The 22,277-nt window shown below is 42.5% G+C and overlaps 1 protein-coding gene across 13 annotated transcripts in view; it reads left to right on the top strand.

Moving 5' to 3' along the window:
* The window catches only part of CLUAP1 (clusterin associated protein 1), a 35,571-nt gene that overhangs the window by 7,548 nt on the left and 5,746 nt on the right, over positions 1-22,277 (top strand). For 6 of the 13 annotated variants that reach the window (XM_014833151.3, XM_070485067.1, XM_070485071.1 and 3 more), the window contains exons 5-11: positions 1,379-1,474; positions 3,901-3,984; positions 8,612-8,745; positions 10,818-10,959; positions 12,896-12,968; positions 18,075-18,182; positions 20,565-20,620. In XM_014833151.3, the coding sequence (XP_014688637.3) occupies positions 1,379-1,474; positions 3,901-3,984; positions 8,612-8,745; positions 10,818-10,959; positions 12,896-12,968; positions 18,075-18,182; positions 20,565-20,620 (693 nt within the window). Of the gene's footprint in view, positions 1-1,378; positions 1,475-3,900; positions 3,985-8,611; positions 8,746-10,817; positions 10,960-12,895; positions 12,969-14,029; positions 14,108-18,074; positions 18,183-20,564; positions 20,621-20,899; positions 20,957-22,277 lie in introns of all 13 variants that reach the window. The other 7 variants (XM_070485060.1, XM_070485061.1, XM_070485062.1 and 4 more) reach the window with 3 other exon arrangements.

Raw genomic sequence — 22,277 nt, 5'->3', positions numbered from 1 at the left:
ATTGGATGTGGGTTGAGAGAAAACAGGTAATACCAGGAAGATCTTAAAGCAGTGCTGTCTAGCAGAACTTTCTGTGATGATGGACGTGTTCTGTATCTATGCCACACTGTACAGTAACCACCAGCCACGTGTGGCTAGCACAAGCGAGAACTGAGTTTTAAGTTTTATTTAATTTTAAATAATTTAATATTGAAAGTGGCCACATGTGGCTAGTGGATACTGTATCAGAGATCATAGCTCTAAAGGTTTTGGTCTGTGTACCTACAAGGGTGAAGTTGCCATTTACTGAAATGGAAAAGAGTTTCGAAGGAGCAGGTTTGGCAGGAAAGATTTTAGAAGTTTAGTTTGGAGCATGTTTAATTTGTGATGTCCATGAGCTGTCTGAGTGGAGATATTGAGCCTCAGTTCATAGATAGTATTAAAGCTCCAAGCTTAGGAGGGTGTGTGAAAAGAAAAGAGGTCAGGGAACTGAACCCTCGTACACGCCAGTGCTGAGAAGTGGGCAAGATGATGAGACTGCTGCAAAGAAAACTGGAAATTTACTGCTAGTAAGGTAGGAGAAGCTAGAGCTAGTGGGAGTGGAATCCTGGAGGACTAAGGAAATGGAAATAAAGTCATCAGCTGTGAATGAAGAGGAAGAATTGTTGCTGGTGGTTTGAAAGTAAAGGAGAGAGAGAATTAGTTGTTTCGGGAGAAGGGAGAGTGAGCAGAGCAGGGAAATGTTTGTTTGGGCTCTTCGGAAAATTTAGCATCTTCAAGGAAGAAGGTATGACATGCAAATCCTGAGAAAGGAGCTTGTGCATGGGGCTAGATGTTAAATCCTCATCCTCCTCTTCATAGCAATAGCTGCCACCCTTGTGGGAGCCAGTACTGCTGTAAGGCCCTCAGGCAGGCCAACTCACTGGAGCCTCACAGCAGGCCTGCGAAGTGCAGTCTAAAGGCAGAGAATGAGGGGCGGGGAGGGTTAAACATAGGCCATCAGGATTCTGCAGTAGGAAGTGTGTCCTTCAGGGTGCCCCTCCTGTGGTCACCCCGCTACTGTCAGGGTCCCCTGTTGTGACCTAGTCCAAATAGCAAGCACATCAGCTTTCACCCTCCTACCCCTCCTGGTTGCAGATTACATTTGACTTGATATTTGGGTTTTCAGAGACACCCAGGTATCCTGGAATTGGTCTACTTTGTACTTAGGTCAGTGTTTCCTAAACTGATGTCCTGGCAGTTCTCTTCCATAGGATGTCAATATGTGTCTTCAGGAAAATGTGTTCTGTAGTCAGGCCTCCCAACCAGAGGTGGGAATTGATGTTAACAGACTGGTTGTTTCTGAATGCCTATTAAAAACTGTTCACTGAGCTTTCTGTTTTTGATATTTTCCTTCCAGATTGCAGATTTGAAAGCAGCTAGGCAGCTTGCTTCTGAAATCACCTCTAAAGGAGCATCTCTGTATGACTTGCTGGGCAAGGAGGTAGAGTTGAGGGTAAGCAGTGTTCAGATAACTTAATTACTTACTCAGCTAAGCAGATTTTCAAGGTTTTCTTTTCTAATTCTGTTTTTTCCTTGTTCTGATTTTATTAAACTGCACCTGATTAAAGAAATAACATGTGGGAAAATCATCCACAGTGTCAGCTGCTGTTCCTGCTTTTGGTGGGCACTGGTCTGTTTTTAATACTTTGGCTTCTAGTTCAGGAATGGCAAATATGTGGCATGTTGCTGAAACTTTCCAACTTGTGCCTTTGGGAGACTTTGTTGATCATGATGCTTTTTCCCAGTGAATTTGGCCTCAGCTGCCCAGTGAAATCACTTGGGATCTTTAAAAACTGCTGATGCCTGGTTTCCATTCTGATGTCATTGGTATGGAATGTGACCTGGGCATTCTGAGTTTTAAAAGTCTCCCAGGTGAGTCTAACGTACAGTGGAGTTTGGGAACCAATAATCTAGGCAGTCACAATCAGTTGAAGTTGATGTTACATTTGAAATTTATTTGCAGTCCTTCTGCTGGCCAGTACCAGTCAAGGAGCTCGCTCCATCCGCTGTGTTCAAGGAGCTGTTGAAGAGTGTGGTTCCTCAAACTGCCAGAGAACTTCTCTAGAGCTTTTAAGTCTCACCTGATGTCTAGGCTGTCCCCAGTTCCAGTGAATCAGAATGTCTGGGGGTGAGAGCCAGCCACCTGGTTTTTAAAGATCTCCAGGTGATTCCAATGTGCAGCAGAGCTTGGGACCCACTGGTTTAAGAAGAAATGGGGGGCTGGCGCCATGGCCGAGTGGTTGAGTTTGTGCGCTCTGCTTCCGCAGCCCAGGGTTTCGCCGGTTCGGATCCCAGGCGCAGACATGGCACTGCTCGTCAAGCCATGCTGAGGTGGCATCCCACATAGAACAACCAGAAGGGCCTGCAACTAGAATATATAACTATGTACTGGGGAGTTTTGGGGAGAAGAAGGGAAAAAAAAAAGAAGAAGATTGTCAACAGTTGTTAGCTGAGGTGCCAATCTTTACAAAAAAGAAGAAGAAACGGAGTATTGTTTAATTCTTACCTGTAAGGATTTATGGCATTTGAAGCATACATGCTCACATCTAATGTTTTTAGATTAAATGCATCTAATTCATTGCATTCCCATCAAGTATGTCAGCCATAACCACTCTGTTACTGCCTTGCCCATGTTCTGGCATTGCTGCTAGTGTCATGGTTTTTTTCCTCTCACTTTTCATTTCTGCCTTACGAGTAAACTGGAAGTGGAGGACTTGGGTGCCAGGTCATTATCTCTGCTCTTGCTATACTGAACTGCTGGTTGCCACCTGGTAGTTGGCAGAACAAAACTGCCAGTAATGTCTAATAGCTAATTTAGATAAATAAGCAGGTAGCTCCAGGCTTTTCATGTTTTCCGTTTATACTGCAGTAGTGCACATGTTTACACATGTTCCTAACAGACCCAGAGACAAGAGCTAGTCACTTGCTACTGCTGGTGGAGCTGTGGCTTCATTGTGAGACTTCACCAGGATTCCACTGGGGCCTTTCTTAGCACTGTCCTGTAATGAATTGATGAAACAGTTAATGGCTGAACTGTTGCCATGGAAGCCATGAGACCATGAATATAGTACTCAAATTCTGTGTACAGTCTTTATCTGAGGAAGAGCCCCTATCCAGTATTTGTTTTTCATACACTTAACAAACATTCATTAAGGACCAACACCAATCACAGGGAAGGCACTGTGCTCTGTGTCCTTGAGTAAGTCATAGTCCCTGCCCTCGATAGTTTTCCACCAGTGGGGGAGATAAGGTGTACCATGGAATAAAGGAAGCACAAGGCAGAGTTTGCTAAAGTGCTCCAGGAACCTCATAACTGCATCCACGTTAAAATCCCATGTCTCAGATGTTTCCACTATTGATATGATAGGCACACATGCCTCCTTGATTGGTTGATGGTTAATGCTAGGGGCAGGGCCAAGGTGACTTCTCATAGGTTGCAGCTGTCAATGATGGGCAGCTTAGACTTAGTCACAAGAAAGATTGGAGAGGCTGGCAGGGGGCTTCAGACAGCATGTTGAGCTGCACTTGGTTTGGGGGTCACATGAACAGAATGCATTTAAAGAAGCAAATTTGGGAGAAAAGATGATAGATGGTAAATTCAATTTTGATAGATGGCAAATTCAATTCAGTAGCATTAGGGGGACATGGGGCCTGTAGCTGAAAAACAGGGCACTGTTTTTCACTGGAGAGAGGCCAGGTTGGCAGTGAGATTACAGAGGACATTTGGAGGAGGTGATGGCAGAAGTATTTTGCATCAGAGATCCGTGTTGTAATGAAACTTTTGAGAACCAATCCATAAGCCATATTTATATCTGAGTATTGGTTCTGAGAATTCCACTTTTGAAAACATTTGTAATTTTGTTTCATTGTCTCTTATAGGAACTGAGAACAGAAGCAATTGCCAGACCTCTGGAAATAAATGAGACTGAAAAAGTGATGAGAATTGCAATAAAAGATATTTTGGTAAGGTTACTTTGCTTTCATTTAATATTTTTGTGCCTGGGACTCAGAACTATTGATTTCATGCCTCCATAGGACAGAGCAAGCTAAGCCTAGTAACAGAGAAGGCATATGTAAGTGGGGAAATGAAAAATTGAGGGGACATTCTAGAATACCTAGGTTACTCACTACTATTGTTTTTCTCTTTGTTATAAATAAGAACAATTTCTCATATTATTAAAAATTTATCAATTTTAATAATTCTCTTAAATTTTTCAAAAATTTTGGTAAATAATGCTCTGTTTTATGAACTCTTCACACTATTTAACCAATTCCTCACTGCTGGGCATTTAAGTGATTTTCAGGTTTTCTTAATTTTAAACAGCGCTATATAAATAGCATGATCATCATCCTTTACTACTCACCCACGACCAGTTATTTGCTCATCTCATCTAAAGCATTCGTTTAGAAGGCAGATAGTGAGGGGGACTCTAGACTTAGACTGCTTGGGTTTGAATCCCACTGTGTGATCTTAGGCAAATTGCTTAACCTCTCTGTTCTTCACTTTCCTCATCTGTAAAATGGAGAGAATGGCATGCCCACCTCATAGGCTCCTTATGAGCATTCACTATGACCGTACATGTCATACATAGTCTCTGGCACATAGCAGGTATTCATTTATTATTAGTGATTCATTTTGTTCAGTAAACACAGGCAGGGATGCCTTGTGTAAATTAGGAATAGGCATAAAACAAGAATTTGCTGAGAGTTATGTAAAATTCTAAAATTGAGGGCCAGCCCCGTGGCCGAGTGGTTAAGTTCATGCACCCTGCTCCAGCAGCCCAGGATTTCTCTGGTTCAGATCCTGGGCACAGACCTAGCACTGCTCATCAAGCCATGCTGAGGTGGCATCCCACAGGCCACAACTAGAAGGACCCACAACTAAAAATATATACAACTATGTACCAGGGGGCTTTGGGGAGAAGAAGAAAAAATAAAATCTTTAAAATTCTAAGATTGATAGGTTTTTATAATACCCTTGTCATAAAATGGTAATACTCTCTGGGCAACTGAGCACAGGGAGCCAGAGCCTCACCCAGTGAGAAGGGCAAGGCAGCCGAGGTGGGAGATTAGTTACATACAGGCAGATTGATTAAATACGTAGATATATTAAAAATAACGGAAGCCAAGTTTCTCACTGTTGGAGAAGGGAGGTACAAATATATAAAGGGAGAAAATCAGAATGAACCCTGAATTTGGAAGTGTTGGTTAAATGCATGGTTTTCTAGATAGACAGATAGATAGACAGATGGATGAGGAATGAATTATGATATGTGTTTATGTACATGTAGGGTATGTATGTCTGTGTACATAAATATGTCATATTTATGCACAGGCACCCACACATGCACACCCACATACACATCCATACATTTCTTAGCTCTGAGCACACCTAGCACCCAGATCTTGGCTTCTAAATGTCATTCTCCACTAAAATGATCCTGGGTTCTTGTGGAGAAATGGCTGATTCCAGAGCTGGCACAGGAAAGTACAAGATCTTCTTGTGCCAGAAAGCAAGGCAGTACTCAAAGAATGAAAGGGATCTGTCAAAGGGCACAGAAGCCAACTTGAGTGGGCTTCCCCTGGCCAAACCAGGGACAGTTTAAGCATCAAAATAAATAAATTATGGCAATGGATTATAGACCCTTGAATGAAATGGGAGACCATGAGTTATCACTGATATAAAAAACAAATGATAATATTGAAAGCTGATGAACAGCAGATTTTTCACAGGCTCTAGCTCCCCCACAGACTATTTATTTTCCAAGTAGCTCTTGCACAGGATGCTTATTCATTACAAATAAGAAAAGAATAACTTAACATGAGAAGCCTGGCAGACACCCCCTTAATCAGGTGATCAAAGTGAACATCATCAGTAATGGAATAAATCAAAATCATGCACACCTGATGGGATGCAGTCATGTCTGTGCTGTTGCTGCTAAGGTGCATAACCTACAGCTAATGAGCTAAAGGCAAATTGAGGGGCATTCTATAAATGACCTGGCCTGTACTCTTTTTTTTTGAGGAAGATTAGCCCTGAGCTAACATCTGCTGCCAATCCTCCTCTCTTTTTGCTGAGGAAGACTGGCCCTGAGCTAACATCCATGTCCATCTTCCTCTACTTTATATGTGGGACGCCTACCACAGCATGGGTGCCAAGCGGTGCCCTCCCCGCACCCGGGATCCGAACCGGCAAACCCCGGGCTGCTGAGAAGCGGAACGTTCGTACTTAACTGCTGCACCACTGGGCTGGTCCCATGGCCTGTACTCTTCAACAGTGAAAAGGTCATGCAAGTCCAGGAAAGGCTGAGGAGCTATGACACTTGAACACCAGGGTGACTCCTGTCTGCTGTGAAGGACTTCCCAGGGACAAGTGGGGAAACCTGAATGAGTGTGAGGATTAGATGGTGCTAGTGCATCAGTGTCCCTTCCTGCTGTGATGATTGTGTTGTGGTTGTGTAGGAGAAAGTCCTTATTCGTAGGAAATACACACCAAAGTACTTAGAGGTGACGGGACATCAGGTTAGCAACTCACTCTCATCGAGGTCCAGAAAAACTGCTTTGTATATACTTCTGCTGTTTGTGAGTTTGTGATTGTTTCTAAGTTAAAAAAAGTTTTTGAATGATTGTACTTGTCAATATTCTGGCTGAATCAAGTTAACATGGTATGAATATGCCTTTAGCACTCTGTATATATTAAAAAAAGAGGGGCCGGCTCCGTGGCCGAGTGGTTAAGTTCACGTGCTCTGCTGCGGCGGCCCAGGGTTCAGATCCTGGGCGCCGACATGGCACCGCTCGTCAGGCTATGTTGAGGTGGCATCCCACATCCCACAACTAGAAGGACCTGCAACTAAGATATACAACTGTGTACGGGGGGCGGGGGGGAGTTTGGGGAGATAAAGCAGGAAAAAAAAAAAAAGATTGGCAACAGTTGTTAGCCCAGGTGCCAATCTTTAAAAAAAAAAAACAAAAGAACAGCCAAATGAGGACCCAGTTTGTTTTTTGGTGAATATCTTTTAAGATATCTTTTCATTGTTGGAAAATATGCATGATATTTGATAATTCTAAAAACAACATGGATACTTAAAAGGGATTATGAAATATAGGCCATTTATTTTAGAAAGCTAGGGAAGATTGTGTTTATCACATTGATCCTTTTTATTTGAGGAACAGATACTTTTTAAAAAATTGTTTTTATTTTTGTGGTCAGATAAATTCACTAGGTTTCAATCTGGCTTTGATTCAGAGAAATAGTTGTCATCAACTTGGGCTGTTTGTTCAGAAAGGAGACCTACCTTTTCTTCCTGTTAGAGTGAGCTCACACCTCTGCTGGGGTTTTTAAAGCACTTGCAGCAAATGGGTGGTTAGTGATATGATTAACTTCATGAAAGCATCTTGGAAATGGTTAGTGTACTTAGACAGAAAAAATTAAACCGTAAATTCATTGTCAATGAAAGTAGTTGCTTCCAAATACACGCTGTCTCTGAGAGTCATGGGGAGTGTCTGGGCTCCTTCAGTGATTTCTTTGTGGACCCCATAGTGTTTCAGAGACCTGGTAAACAGTCAGTAAACCTTTGTGGGGTGCTACACATGTGCAGAGTACTGGAGGGGAGAACCCCATCTTGGCATCAGGAGCTTAAAGCAGAGTTGGAGAGTCCAAACTTGGCCGGGGGGATGGGGGACAGTTCCACACTCGGTTGCATTCTAGATGTTATTCCTCATATGGCAGATTGCAGCTCTGAGCCACAGGCCCCGACCTGGCCAGCTTCCCAGACAACATGAGTGTGAAGACACAGTGTCTGACTACTCCTACTTCAAACGAACCTGCTCTTACAAAAGGATAGGGAGGCCTGCGGTTTTGTCAGTGATTTCTCGCCTCCTTCACTTTCTTACTCAGCCCCCTCTTGCCCAAGGGCCTCTGTCTCACTGCTGCCGGAACTCCCTCCCAAAGTCTGGTTCACGCCTGGAGCCACTGAGGGAGCCGCTTTCTTGCTGACTTCACAAATAGAGTGGTTTCTCTGTTAATTTTAGTCTGTAGTTGAGGTTCAGTTGCCAGGGAGAGGGAAGAGAGGAACCTTCTGTCTCAATCCCAGCGGGGAGTGGCTTAGGGCTGGGACCTGCTAATGTTTCTTTTTGTCCTCTACTAAATAAAGCCATACTTGGCATATGTTCTATAAGTCAGATATTTGTAACAAGGGAAGTATCCTAAACGATGTAAATAAAGGCAGGCTAACAATTCAGAGTGACATGTGACCAGTCTAAACAAGCAAGCTGGACAAGAGGTCTTGGGCCTCTCTCCCCTCTGCTCTGGACATTGTTCTTTCCATCTTCATTTGCTTTCCTGGGCAGAAACGCCCTCTTCTCATGAAAAACAAGAGAAGGGTAATAACTTTTTCTGAGCCTTTGTGATGGTACCCCTGGAAATAGTTGATTAAATGAGTGATGGCTCTGGTCTGTTTGCTTATTTTTGTTTCTGTTTAGCGTGAATTTGCTGTGCCTGAAGGGTTGAGAAATTCTTTTCTTCCAAGAGTTGGGTTGGAGGTCCTTAGTGGCACCTTGTCTCATTCATTTCATTTCCTGTTACATGTAGGCACAGGTTCAGAAGACTAAAGACCTGCTCAATAATGTGGCCTCTGACGAAGCTAATTTGGAAGCTAAAATTGAAAAGAGGAAATTAGAACTGGAAAGAAATCGGAAGCGACTCCAGACACTGCAGAGTGTCAGGTAGATATGAACACCTGAAGAGTGAGTAGAAAGCTGTCTTTGAAAGTTAAAATAGACTGAGAGAATATATTGTCAGTGATATTAACCCTTCAAGCCGTGGAAAAAGCCTTGCATAAGGATATCTGTACCTCAGAATGTACGTGTCTTGCTTGTTCTAACAAGCACACTGCTAAACTCATTTTCTTTACTGCTTTCACTATGTCTGGAAAACTGCTTAATTCTTGAACCTTCCTTCAAGCTTTTATAGCTTCTTGGAACGCAAGGCAAAGTAAGTAAATCCAGATGGTGAAACTTCCACAAGGCTTGGTCTCCTAAGAGCTGTGCCTTGCCATAAATTAGGTGGAAGCAGAAACATACTCCCATTTCTTGATTGGAGTAGATTTTAGACTTTTATAATTCCACACCAGTAAGTCATCTTTCTTCTCACTTTTCCTCAGTGAAATACCTTTTCCAGGGAACGTGGATGGATAATAGTGGCGCAGAATGCCTTCTACTTCATTAGAGCCTTTCAAGTGTGTGCCTCACGTTTTCTTGGAGCTTGCTTGCTCTCTCTTTGCTCTTGCTCTCTCTCTCTGTACCCTCCTGCCCTTGCTCTGTTTCTTTGTTGTTCTTTCTCCCTTGCCACTACTCTGTCCCTGTTTTCATTCTCTCTTTATTTTTCTCTCTTTACTGCTTCCTCTGTCCAGCTGCTGCGCCTGCTCTGAACGTGTCTTGTTCTTTTGAGATACTGGTGCCTGGCCCACACTCTACTTACTGTCCTGATCTGGGGGAAGGCAGCACCTGGGGACAGCAGACAGTAACCCAGGGAACATCAAAGGCTTCCCTCCCAGCCAAGGGCAAGACCACATCTCTTCCACCTCTGGAATCAAGGCCCCCAGATAGATGTCTCATTACAAAATTCTGCCTTTCAAGCACAAATTCATTTTTGTTAAGCCTCATATTCTTTTAATAGAAATATTTCTGCACTTTGTTCTAGTCCAAAACATTATAAATTATTTTTTAGTCTATCTGTTTATTTTTAAAAGAGCAGAATTTTCCCTTTAAGACAATAATAAGAGAAAAATAAATTCAGCAAACCAGTTGAAACAGATTTTTATGGTTATGGTTTTTTTTTTTTTTTTTATTAGTGTTATGATGGATTACAAGCTTGTGAAATTTCAGTTGTACATTTTTGTTAGTCATGTTGTGGGTACACCACTTCCCCCTCCGTGCCCTCCCCCCACCCCCCCTTTTCCCTGGTAACCACCGATCAGATCTCCTTCTCAATATACTAATTTCCACCTATGAGTGGAGTCATATAGAGTTCGTCTTTCTCTGACTGACTCATTTCGCTTAACATAATGCCCTCGAGGGTGGTGCCGGCCCCCACATCTTACTTTTTGATTAAAAAAAAAAAAAAGTATTGGGGCCAGCCCCATGGCCTAGTGGTTAAGTTTAGCGTACTCTACTTCAGCAGCCCAGGTTTGGTTCCCAGGCACGGACCTACACACTCGGTAATGGCCATGCTGTGGCAGCAACCCACATACAAAATAGAGGAAGATTGGCACAGGTGTTAGCTCAGGGGCAAATCTTTGTCAGGCACAAAGAGGAAGATTGGCAACAGATGTTAGCTCGGGGTGACTCTTCCTCAGCAAAAAAAAAAAGTATGTTTATTTTGGTGGTAGGGAAGAGAAAGTGGGAAATTAGCTTTAAGCATTTACGAGAATGGAGAACTTTTTCCAATTAAAGGCTTTCCATGGGGCTAGCCCCGTGGCCGAGTGGTTAAGTTCGCACGCTCCGCAGCAGGCTGCCCGGTGTTTTGTTGGTTCGAATCCTGGGCATGGACATGGCACTGCTCATCAAACCACGCTGAGGCAGTGTCTCACATGCCACAACTAGAAGGACCCACAACGAAGAATATACAACTATGTACCAGAGGGCTTTGGGGAGAAAAAGGAAAAAAATAAAATCGTTAAAAAAAAAAAAAAGGCTTTCCAAAGAAAACAATGATGGAATCTGGAAGTCTGAATACCAGTTTCAAACTACTGTATATTGATTAATCTTTCACTTTTTATTTCATTTGGTTATTCTAGGCCAGCCTTTATGGATGAATACGAGAAGATTGAGGAAGAACTGCAAAAGCAGTATGACATTTATCTAGAGAAATTTCGAAATCTGGCTTATCTGGAACAACAACTTGAAGATCATCATAGGATGGAGCAAGAGAGGTTTGAAGTAAGTCTTAGTCCGTTCTTCTGTACACACCATCCCTTCTGGTGTGTCATTTTGTGCTTGCTGACATCACAGTTTGTAAACATCATTGTGAAAAAAAAAAATCAGTGAATATTTTTCCCCCTGATCAGTCTGAGGATTACTTATGTAATTCTTTTGTTTTGCTGGTCATGTAGCCTGGACTCCAGGATTGTCAAATCTTTGATGTTAGGTTATCATCAGGGTTTGGTGAATTAGGACACAGACAGGGCCGACCCGTGACCTGTATGGTTGCGTAAGACTCCAAACTTAGAAAAGCCTGTGCTTGCTTTAATGCTCTGCTGTCATCATCTTGAAATTCTTAATAGATTTTAAGTGCATTTTATTTTGTGCTGGGTCCCACAAATTATGTAACTCGTCTTGAGTACCAATCTAAAAATTTACTTGGTCAGTTCACTTAAAGATTTCAAGCCCTGGTAAATGGAATCACCCAAAGTAGCTTATTGGAGACTGATTTATAAAGAGAAATTGCAGTTAATTAATTATTATGGGACATATATATGATCCAGAACCTGACCAGCTATTTTATAAGTTCCTCTCATCCCAGTGTTTAAGGCCATTTAGGAAAGAGTATTTCAGATCCTAGCGTGAGTTGATAAATATGGAATTCAGAGTAAAGGAAGTTGGACTAAGTTGTTAGCACTTTTGAATTGCCCTTGTCCCCTAGGGATATTTCTACTTAAACCGAGAATAGTCATTTGGAATCTGTGTTCATGGTGAAATTGGTCTACAATCTCCCTTTCTCACACTGTCCTTGACAGCTTTTGGTATAAAGGTTACGCTAGTCTTCTTACAAACCTGGTCGTTTGAATTAGGTGAAGCTATTCTCTTGTCCAGGAGGGCTGGCTACGAGTAACTAACGCATTCGTATGGGCACATTTGTCTTGATGAGGAACCTGTTGCCACCATTGCTAGATGGCAGATGCAGGCCGTGGAGGAATAGGGTACAGGACAGGCATGTTTTGAGGGCAATGAAAAGAGCTTGGAGTTCAGGACATTTTAAACATTGCGTTCCTGGGAAGAACAGTAAAGAGCCAGTGAAAATAAACTTACCATTTTGTACTGTCATCTTGGGCCACTACTGGGTTCAGAGAAAGTACCAAAGAACATGCCTTGGGATGCATGTTGTTCCTTCCTTCAAGAAGTACTTACCCTCTTTTTCTCCTACACTCATACTTACTCTCTGTGCTTCTGATACCTGCTCCCTCAAAATATCTCATACATGAAATGCAGTGCTTTCTTTTTAATGTTTAGAACAACAGCAAAATTTTAAAAACCAATTTCTTCTCCCATTCTCTCATTTGACAATAATCAGGGCCACATTTTGCAACCTAACTGAAGTATTAGTGGTTTTTTTGTCGTCTAGGAATTGACTAGTATTTCCTTCTTTCTTTTCCCATCCTAATCAGTCCCACCGTTTAACATCTTTCAGGGCTGGAATTGTGCAGGGCAGAAAAACGATAAAATTCATGCTTTATTCTTTGAAGAGCAAGAGGCCTATACTGTACCATAGTTGATGCCTCTGTTGCTGTGTCAACATCCCATGTAGGCACACTTGATGGGCGTTTCGTTGTGTCATTCAGTTTTCTTCAGAGGCAGTGAGGGGCAGTGCGAGGAGCATGAGTTTGGGGGGCCAGTCAGGCCTATTTTCAGCCAGTTGTGTCACTTCTGGGAGCCTCCTTTCCTAGGGCTGCTGGGGTGATTACAGAGAGAAAGGGTGTCAGGTTTCCCCACCGTAACAGTTGCTCTGGCAGTGTTGGTTCTCTTCCCCTTCCTTTGGTTTAGATCTTTTCTGGTTCTGTATCACAGACTTAGCAGTACTTACTCAAATAGGTAAAGAATAATAAAACAGTCCCCAAAAGGATCATCTCTTCTGAATCTTGTTTTTCCTGCTCCATAGGAAGCTGAAAATACTCTCCGTCTGATGCAGAACAAGCTAAAGGAAGAGGAAAAGCGACTGCTCAAGAGTGGAGGTAAGTCTACACGTTTCAGTACATGTCTTTATTCTGGACTAGAACTTTTAGCCTTGAAAAATTTATATGTATGTTTCATTTATTTTCAAAAGGCAATTTTCTCACAACTTTCTTATCAGGTACCATTTTAATTCACTTTAGAACTTGAGAGACTGGTTTAAATTATATAGCATTTAAAACACATTTGGTTTTTATGCCAAATAAAGTAGTGTTTTCCTTTGTTTAAATGATGGTTTGAACTATGTATAATATATAATATTATAGAAGAAAGTTCAGTCTTGGAGGTCTAAGTTCCTTACTCAGGACAGACTGATAGAAAGCAAGTACTGTAATGCAGTGCAAGTGAATGGGTCACTTGCTTAAAGATAGTCTCCCCCCCACACACGCCCTTCATATGTTTCCCAGCAACACCCATCATATGTCTCTGTTCAGCAAGGCTATCACATGTAGAGAAACGAGGGTTACCTGCATTTAAGACCATGACTGGTTAGCACACTTCACACACTTTTGAATTAGGTGAAGCTATTCTCTTGTCCAGGAGGGCTGGCTACGAGTAACTAACGCATTCGTATGGGCACATTTGTCTTGATGAGGAACCTGTTGCCACCATTGCTAGATGGCAGATGCAGGCCGTGGAGGAATAGGGTACAGGACAGGCATGTTTTGAGGGCAATGAAAAGAGCTTGGAGTTCAGGAGCTTGGAGCTTCACCACGGTGTCAAGTCAGCCTCGGGAGCAGTAGCAGCACATGATCTCCATGCAGAATTGATGGCTTTGTCTCACAGAGTTACTTCTCTTCTTGCTTATTGCTCTCTTTTTTCGTGATGATGTATTTCATTCTCTCATGCTTGAGGGTGGTATACCTGGGACATCAGGCATGAGCTCTCTCTGTCTTTTCTCTTCATATCTCTTTCCTTTTGTACTTCTTCTCTGCCTCTCTCTCCTGAATCTCAGGACATTCTGGAAGGAGAATAGGGACTGCTGGAAAATCCTTTAGGGGCAAGTTTAGGGAATTCCAAGAACCTCTCTAGCCAAAGCAGCCCCTCACCTTTATGGTTCCAGGTCAGCCAGGAGCGCCCGAAGCAGACCTAAGTGATAAGCCTGCATGGAGTTTATCCCTTCCTGAGCGGCCTGGCACAGGTAAGAGCCCTGGTTGGTTGGCTGCATCCCACTCTGCTCCCAGGCCAGCACATTAAGACCTTTCTCACTGATCCTGCTTTATTCTTTTGAACTCAGACTTTAATTTTGTGATCTGTAGGTTTGGGATCTCTTGAAGGACAGGAGTCTTATGAGCATATATGATTTAGTTTTTTTGGAAAAATAATTTGCAATTTAAAACAACTTAATGAAGGATAACACTTAATTAGCTTGGGGTGGGCAAAGAATTTAGGAAAATATTTATGAAGGACCATTCTCAGTTCTATTTATCCTAAGATTCTTGAGATTCCCTCTCTTTCTTTGCTTTTCTGCATATGTGGGAATATCGCCCAGAGTATTGGGATCAGGAAGGACATGTATAAAGGAAGACTTTCTGAGTTTTTTTCCATCTATGAAAGACTCCTCCGAACAGAACAATTTAATAGTATACAGACATGAATCGGGGGCAAGAATTAGCAAAATCCAAGAGCAGGAAGGGATTCAGGCCCTTCTGCAGGCAGTTGATTCAACCCAGCAAATCATTATTGAGTATCTGTTCTGGGTTCTAAGGATACATCAGTGGACAAAAGACGGAGATCTTTTCCTTAACTGATCTTAGATGCTAGTGACGTGCTAGCATGCTAGGAAACAAACAGTAAGCAAGCTATTTGTGGAAGGTGAAAGTGCCATCGAGGAAAACAGAGGGGGTAGGGAGAGGGTGTGACAGAATTGCGGTTTTAAATAGGGGTCAGGACAGACCTCGTTGAGGAGACGCTATTTAAACAGACTAAATTAATAGAGCTGGGGAGAAAGGAGATACTGGATGAGGAAAGTCCCAGAAAGGCTGGGAGCCAGAGCCCAGGTAAGGGGATGAGTTTCAATGAGTGAGGAAATGTATGAACACAACAGGACTCGAATTCAGGCACGTTAGATAAGCTGGAAGATGGGTCACATGCTTGAAGAGTTCACATCTGATGGATACTATCTTCTCTGTTAAGCAGGAGGTGAAATCATCTTGAATTTGGTTTTGGAGGTTTGGAGTATGGGACTTGGGGAAGAGGAAGTTTGAGTGATTAGAAATGGGAGAATGCCATAGGGGCCCCAGAGATTAAAAAGGCAAAGTACTTTGTTCGGATATCCTGTGATAAAAGTCAAGGGCTGCTCTTCAGCTTCCCACCATCCTTTTAAATCTCATTGCTGGTGGTAAATTTATGACCGTATCATCTGTAGGATTGAGCACTATAGCATTAGGAACTTAAAGAGTCCTCTAAGTTTATAAAATGACCCAGCAATTTCTAGGAAGCACTTGAGTAACCTTGCTATGATTCCATTTTTATGGTGTAGTGGAGAGCAGATGTTCATGCATTCAACATGTATTTACTGCATGACACGCAGTGCACAGTGATGGATGAGCACACAGGAAGCTCCACAGGGAGTCTAGAACTGTGCCATCCAGTGCCTAGCCATGAGCCACATGTGGCTCTTGAATGCTTGAAATGCGGCTAGTCCAAATTGAGATGTGCTGTTTGTAGAGAATATACACCAGATTTTGAAGACTTAGTATGAAAGAAAAGTAAAAATACCCTAATAATTTAGTACATTGGTTACTTATTGAAATGACATTTTAGATATATGGGGTTAAATAAAACACCATTAAAATTAATTCATCTGTTTCTTTTTACTTTAATGTAGTTACTGGAAAATTTAAAATTACATCTGTGGCTGGCGTTATATTTCTGTTGGACAGCACTGATCTAAAAGGGGAAACTTACAAAGAAACTGCGTGTAGTCTAAGTGGGTATGAAGTGGTATCTCAGAGTGGTTTTGATTTGAATTCCTCTGACAGCTTATGAAGGGGAGCATCTTCTCATGTGCTTATTGGCTGTTTATATTTCTTCTTTGGAGAGATGTCTATTCAAGTCCTTTGCACATTTTTAAATTGGGTTATTTATCTTTTCATATTGAGTTGTCAGAGTTCTTTATATATTCTGGACACTAGACCCTTATGTGATTTGTGATTTGCAATTATTTTCTCTCATTCTCTAAGCTGTCTTTTCACTTTCTTGATGATGTCCTTTGCTGTACAAAGTTTTAATGAAGTCTAATTTATCAATTTTTTCCTGTTATTGGTTATGCTTTTAGTGTCATATCTAAGAAACCACTGTCTAATTCAGGGTCACCAAGATTTATCCTGATTTTTTTTTCTAGGAGTTTTATAATTTTAACTCTTACATTTAGGTCTCTGATCCATTTTTAGTTAATTTCTGTCTAGGTATGAGGTAGCGGGTCCAGCCTCATTCTTTTGCATGTGGCTATCCAGTTGTCCCGGCACCATTTGTTGGAAGGACTATTCTTTCCTTGCAGAATCCTTCCTGGCACCCTTGTTACTCTATTTAATTTTAACATGTCACTGAAAACTCGGTGATTCCAGTTGACACTGTGTCGACTCGGGTTTACCTGATCAGTCCTCAGCCTATTGCTTTGAGTTATCAGAAGAACTTGTGTTGAGCCTGAGGTACCTGTATTGATGTTGTTTTAAAATTCATGATATCATTTCATTTATATTGCATGAGATAAGGATTTAATGTCATGATTCCCTGGATGAAGTAAGGAGTGAACCAAGCTGAATAATGATTTCACTTCATAGTCATAATTTGTATTCATATTTAGTCATATTCTCTGTAAATACTTTTGCAAGGTGATAGGTTTCAGATTGATTGTGTTGAAGTCCTTGCAGGATGCTAATACTGACACTTTCCTCAGCTCCTGGGTTTGCCCCTCCATGCTGTAGAGCACAGCTGTTCTCTCCATGGCTGAAGAAAGCAGAACACTTTCCCTCAGTGCCCAGCCAGATGCAGCTGCCATTTCATTACCCTCTGATAGCAGGGGCTAAGCAAAGCCTTTTGTAGATGAACAATTACTCTACTTCCAAACTGACTCATGAGTCAGTGGTCAGAACAGCATCTGCAAGCTCCTCTAATTCCATCCTTCCAAATCCTGTGTTGCTTCCTGGGCGAGGAGAAATCAGGGGCTAGGTGGTGAAAGCTTTTTCTCCCCACTGTGGAAATTCTCCTTCTGTAGGTTTCCATTGGGAAATGTTCAACCTGCATAAGACTCCAAAAGAGTATTTAAGAAATTAATGTACAAGGCCATTGCATTGAGAATGACCTTTCTTTATAATGGGATTTTCTCCAGTAAAGAATATCACGAGGACCAATTTTTGTTGCCGGTCACTAGGTGGCATCTTTCCCAGGCCAGCAATGCCGTTCATGCCTGGTCTCCTTCCTGCCTCCAGTCTTGTTTTGGTGCAGTCGCTGACCTTTTTCAGTGGGCTCCGCTTCGTCTTTGTTATCCTCAGGGAGCTCGAGTTCTGGTCACATAACCTGAGACTGAACAGAGGATGGTTTTTTCCCTCAACTAACCAAGAACTTCCAGCTACCTTGGCAGCTGGCCATTCAGTTATTTAGTTTCACATACTGGAATAGTGTTTCTATCTAATATATCCGACCCACTTTTTTCTTGCTTTGGAAAACTGTTTAAAAAAAACTGGGGTCCAGCCCCATGACCTAGTGGTTGAGTTTGAGGTGCTCCACTTTGGCGGCCAAGGTTCAGTTCCTGGGTGTGGACCTATACCACTTGGCGGTAGCCATGCTGTGGCGGCAACCCACATACAAAATAGAGGACGTTAGCTCAGCATGAATCTTCCTCAAGCAATAAAAGGAACATTGGCATCAGGTGTTAGCTCAGGGTAAATCTTCCTCAGCCAAAAAAAAACCTCACCCTATTGTTGTGTGCATTAGCTCCTCACTAAGTATATACCGGCAAATCCTGAGTCTCATAAAATCTAATGCATCAAAAGAAAGGCTGAGAAGTGCAGATGACTTTTGCACAAGAGCCTTACTGGACAGAGGCTGTTTTAGAGGTAATGATGGAGCTGCCCTTTTGTTTTGCCTGCTTGTGTTCCTGCCAGGTAACGATGACTCGGACATTGACATCCATGAGGATGATGAATCTGACAGTGAATTGGAAGAGAGACGGCTGTCCAAGCCACGGACAGCCATGGAGGTGCTCATGCAAGGTACCATGGCTTCTTTTGCTTGCCTTCCTCCCTGTGCCCTGTCACAGAACACCATGGCCAGGATTGGGTCAGGGCCGCTTGGTATTAAGGCCCATAAGCACACTGTGAGTGGCCCCTGCTGCAGGGTTTATCCTGCCTTGTTGTTTGTCAGGATATGACTCTTAAACTGCTCAGTGGTCATCTTTGCCGCTAATACTCCTACCTGTGGTCCCAAGAATGGCCAGTTCTTCCTTGTGACTTGGTATTTCTCACAGAGGCCACAGGAACACACTGCTTTTACCACTGAACTGTATTCTGTCCTTTTTGGGTCCAAACTGCTCTCAGTGCAGTTATATCCCTTATAGTCAGAATTATGCGCAAAGCAGGGACTTACACGAGCATCTTTGCCTTTTTAAAAAATGTTCTAATTTCTACTTTATAAATGTGGAGCAAATGTGGGTGCTCCCCTGGGGTCTTCCTCATGTCCCACTCTCCACCCTAGAGGGTTCATGGCCAGTGGCCTGGGAGTGTGTCCTTCTAAATTGCCTTTACACATACATGCACACACAGTCAAACATAGACGCAAAGATTACCTGAAATGTTTTTTAACTTGAACAGGACCAGACTCTGTGTAAGGTTCTTCAACTGCCTATTTTTTTAAATTAAATGTATTGGAACTCTTCCCTTGTCAGTAAAATAAAAATCTGCTTCATTCTTTTTGACAGCTGCGTAGTATTCCCTAGTATGGCTGGACCCATAATTTACTTGGGCATTCCTATATTGATAGATAATTTATTTCCACTCTTTTCCTTGTGTATACATCTTTCTGCTTATCTGCTAGTGTTTCTTTAGGTTGCATCATTAAAAGTGGAATTCTTAGGTCAAAAGTTATATGAATTTTAATTTTGATAGCTACTACTAAATTGTCCTATATTTGCCTTTAAAAGCATTTCTTAGCTACCACCTGTTAATTTTTGTAGCACAATTACATGTTTAGCACATAATACATTTAAGTGGTAAATCATCTTCATCATTTTATATCAACTTCTGTTGTTAGCTGTTTTCTCTTACTCTAGGCTCAGCTGTCTTTATTACATTTCGCTTTTTTCATGGGATAACTAGGGGCTCTGATTTCCTTTTTTGTTTTGTTTTCTTTTCTTTTTTTTCACTTTTTATTAAGATGATAGTTTACACCTTGTGAAATTTCAGTTGTACATTATTGTTTGTTAGTCATTCCTTTTTTCTTTTCTTTTTTTCTTTTTCTTTTTTTTTTTAAAGATTTTATTTTTTTCCTTTTTCTCCCCAAAGCCCCCCAGTACATAGTTGTATATTCTTCGTTGTGGGTCCTTCTAGTTGTGGCATGTGGGACGCTGCTTCAGCCTAGTTTGATGAGCAGTGCCATGTCCGCGCCCAGGATTCAAACCAACGAAACACTGGGCCGCCTGCAGTGGAGCGCGCAAACTTAACCACTCAGCCACGGGGCCAGACCCCCTTTTTTCTTTTATTTTTAAACATCTTCATGACATAAATAGAGGTTAGAGGTTATGACTCCCCTTCTACAGATGGGAGCCAAGTCTCTAAAAAGGTATGTGATTGGCTCAGTAGAACCTAGTGAAGGCACTGGGCTCCTAAATTCTACTGCTGGCCACTCAGCTTGTAGAAGTACAATCGCAGGGTCCGTTTCCAGAAACCAAATAAGTTGTTCAAGCAACACAAGATTTGCATTTTATCTGACCAAGTTTCCATAAACAGTTCTTGGTGGTCATATCCAGGCTTTTCCTGAATGAGCTCCTCTCTGAGCTGCCCTCGCTGCTGTTCTCCCAAGGCCTGGACCTGGGGTCATGGGTGATCTTCCTCCCCCTCGGGAGCTCTCTGCCTTCAGCTGGCGAATGACGGCTCCTGAGTTTTCGCAGAAGTCACATCTAGACCACATTGACTTCCAGAGGAGGAGTGGAGGATTGCTTAGGTGTTTTGAAAGATGAACTAATTGTGATACTTAAACTTTTCCTTTCTGAAGCTCAGACATAGGTCCGAGTACAAGTGATATTGGTCCATAAAGGGAGAACTTCTTTTTTCAACAGATAGCATATACCTGTTCCACTTCATGTAAACTAATAGTGGGATTCAGTGATTTTCCCTAAAACATTTATAGGATGCATATTTATTTTTATGATTTATGATTTGTGCTTACATTTTATTCCCCTTTGCCTTTTTTGAAAGTGAAAATGCAGAAAATCCATTACCATTTGTTGACAGTTCTAATTAGTTGCATGCTACTTAAGTAAATTTTTCAGTGTGATTCTTCTTTCTCCCAATTTTCTAAAGTAAAACAAATCTTGAATGCCATTTCTTGCCTTATTTTGCAAGGTTTTCATAATTTCTTCATGCTTTTGTTCTCCTCAGGAAGACCCAGCAAACGCATCGTGGGCACAATGCAAGGTGGAGACTCTGATGACGATGTGAGTCCTGGCCAGCTCCCCTTAGCAGTTCTGTTCTTTCCGGTCTTGGGCTGGCCTCATAGACTAGCTTAGCAGAGGAGCTGGCACATCCAACCAGCTTAGCGTGAGGTGCTGCTTCTCAGTCCAGCCCGTTGCAGGATTTGTGGCAGTTGAGCCTCCCAAGGAGCTGGACTCTCTTCCTTGCTTGTTGACCGCTCATTTCTTTTCTTTTCAAATGAATGTGCTTGCCCTGCTTTTTGTTTTCTTTCTCACTATTCTTTCCATTCTCGCTTTCCAAAGATGGAAGCAGCACCAGCTCTCTTAGGTAAATGCAAGACTTCCAGCTCCAAGAAGCAGGTTGGTTTTCTTTTTTACCTCATCCATTTGTGTGTGTGTGTGTGAGCCCACTCAGGGCCAGCGCAGAGCCTTCCCCATGAGTGATGCCTGTGTATCCTAGGCAAGAAGCCACTCAAAATGGGTCCCACAGTCAATGGTGAAATTACACAAAAGTCCCTATGCTAAGTAGGAGAGGCGAGCGCTGAGCCAAGAGACAAGAAAGGTCATGGTTAGAGGAGTCATCAGGCCCTTGAACTGTAACCTAGAAAGAAAGGTATGCTACTGAGGCCCAGGGGTCAAGACCAGCCCTTTCTTCTGCTCCATTCTGGGGAGGGAGCATGAAAAGGAGGCTCTCTTGAGACCAGGGCCTCAGAGAAGCTGGCAGGAGGCTGTGACATCAGGCTGCTGATGCCTTGAGCATTATTGAGTTGATAACTGACTAGGAAATGAACCAGAATGGGGAAACCCGGGGTCCTTGCTGGGGCCCAGCTGTTGGGGCTGTACTGTCCATCACCATGATCCTTCTTTGTTGCAGTCTCTGGCAGTGCTGTGAGGCCCAAGAGGCAAAGGGTGACTAGACTGACATGGATCACAGGCCTCCCCATCCAGTGGAATGCCACTGTGTCTAGAGTGTGGCACTAGTGACTGCACAGAAACAGAAGCATGGGCCTTATGTTCTTATACAAAAGATCCATTTATTTAGTACCAACAGTGTATACTGTTACAGAAATTCACAGGAGGGGGAGGTCACTCAGGTTTGCTGAGCAAGATGCACATAGAAAATAGAGCCTTAAATTTATAGAAGACAGTCTTTAGATAAGCAGAGAAACCACCTCAAAAAAATTTTAACAAGGTAGGGGATGGATGGTTAAACCACTTCTCTCTATCCATCTTACTCATCCAAGACAGAAATAGGGAAAGTCTGGCATGGGAGCTGGTGATGCCTGGAGAGCGCTGGCTGGCCTCTTTCCTTATCATTTGCTTGATCATTGTTTAGCTTTCTACTTCTAAGAATGAATGCGTTAGTTGTAGCTTAAATCTGTTCTGTGCCTGTTGTTGTCACTTGTTTATTTCAGGGAGGCTGTTTCCACACATCCCCCTCGGCCTAGGGGTTTGTCCTTCATGTGTTCACCCAGTCACTCAACAGATATTTATTGAATGCCTGTTATGTGCCAAGTGCTGTTATGGATTCTGGGGAATATAGCAGTGAAAAGAAATAAGGCCCCCTGCCTTTGTGGAGTTTACATTCCAACAGTAATCAAGCAGATACATCGGGGTCATAGTGGTAGGAAGGAAAATAAAGCAGGTTCAGGAGACAAAGTGACAGGCATGATGGGGGGAG

Source organism: Equus asinus, chromosome 14 (genome assembly GCF_041296235.1).
Source record: "Equus asinus isolate D_3611 breed Donkey chromosome 14, EquAss-T2T_v2, whole genome shotgun sequence".
Lineage (NCBI taxonomy): Eukaryota > Metazoa > Chordata > Mammalia > Perissodactyla > Equidae > Equus > Equus asinus.
This window is presented reverse-complemented; position numbering and strand designations above follow the sequence as displayed.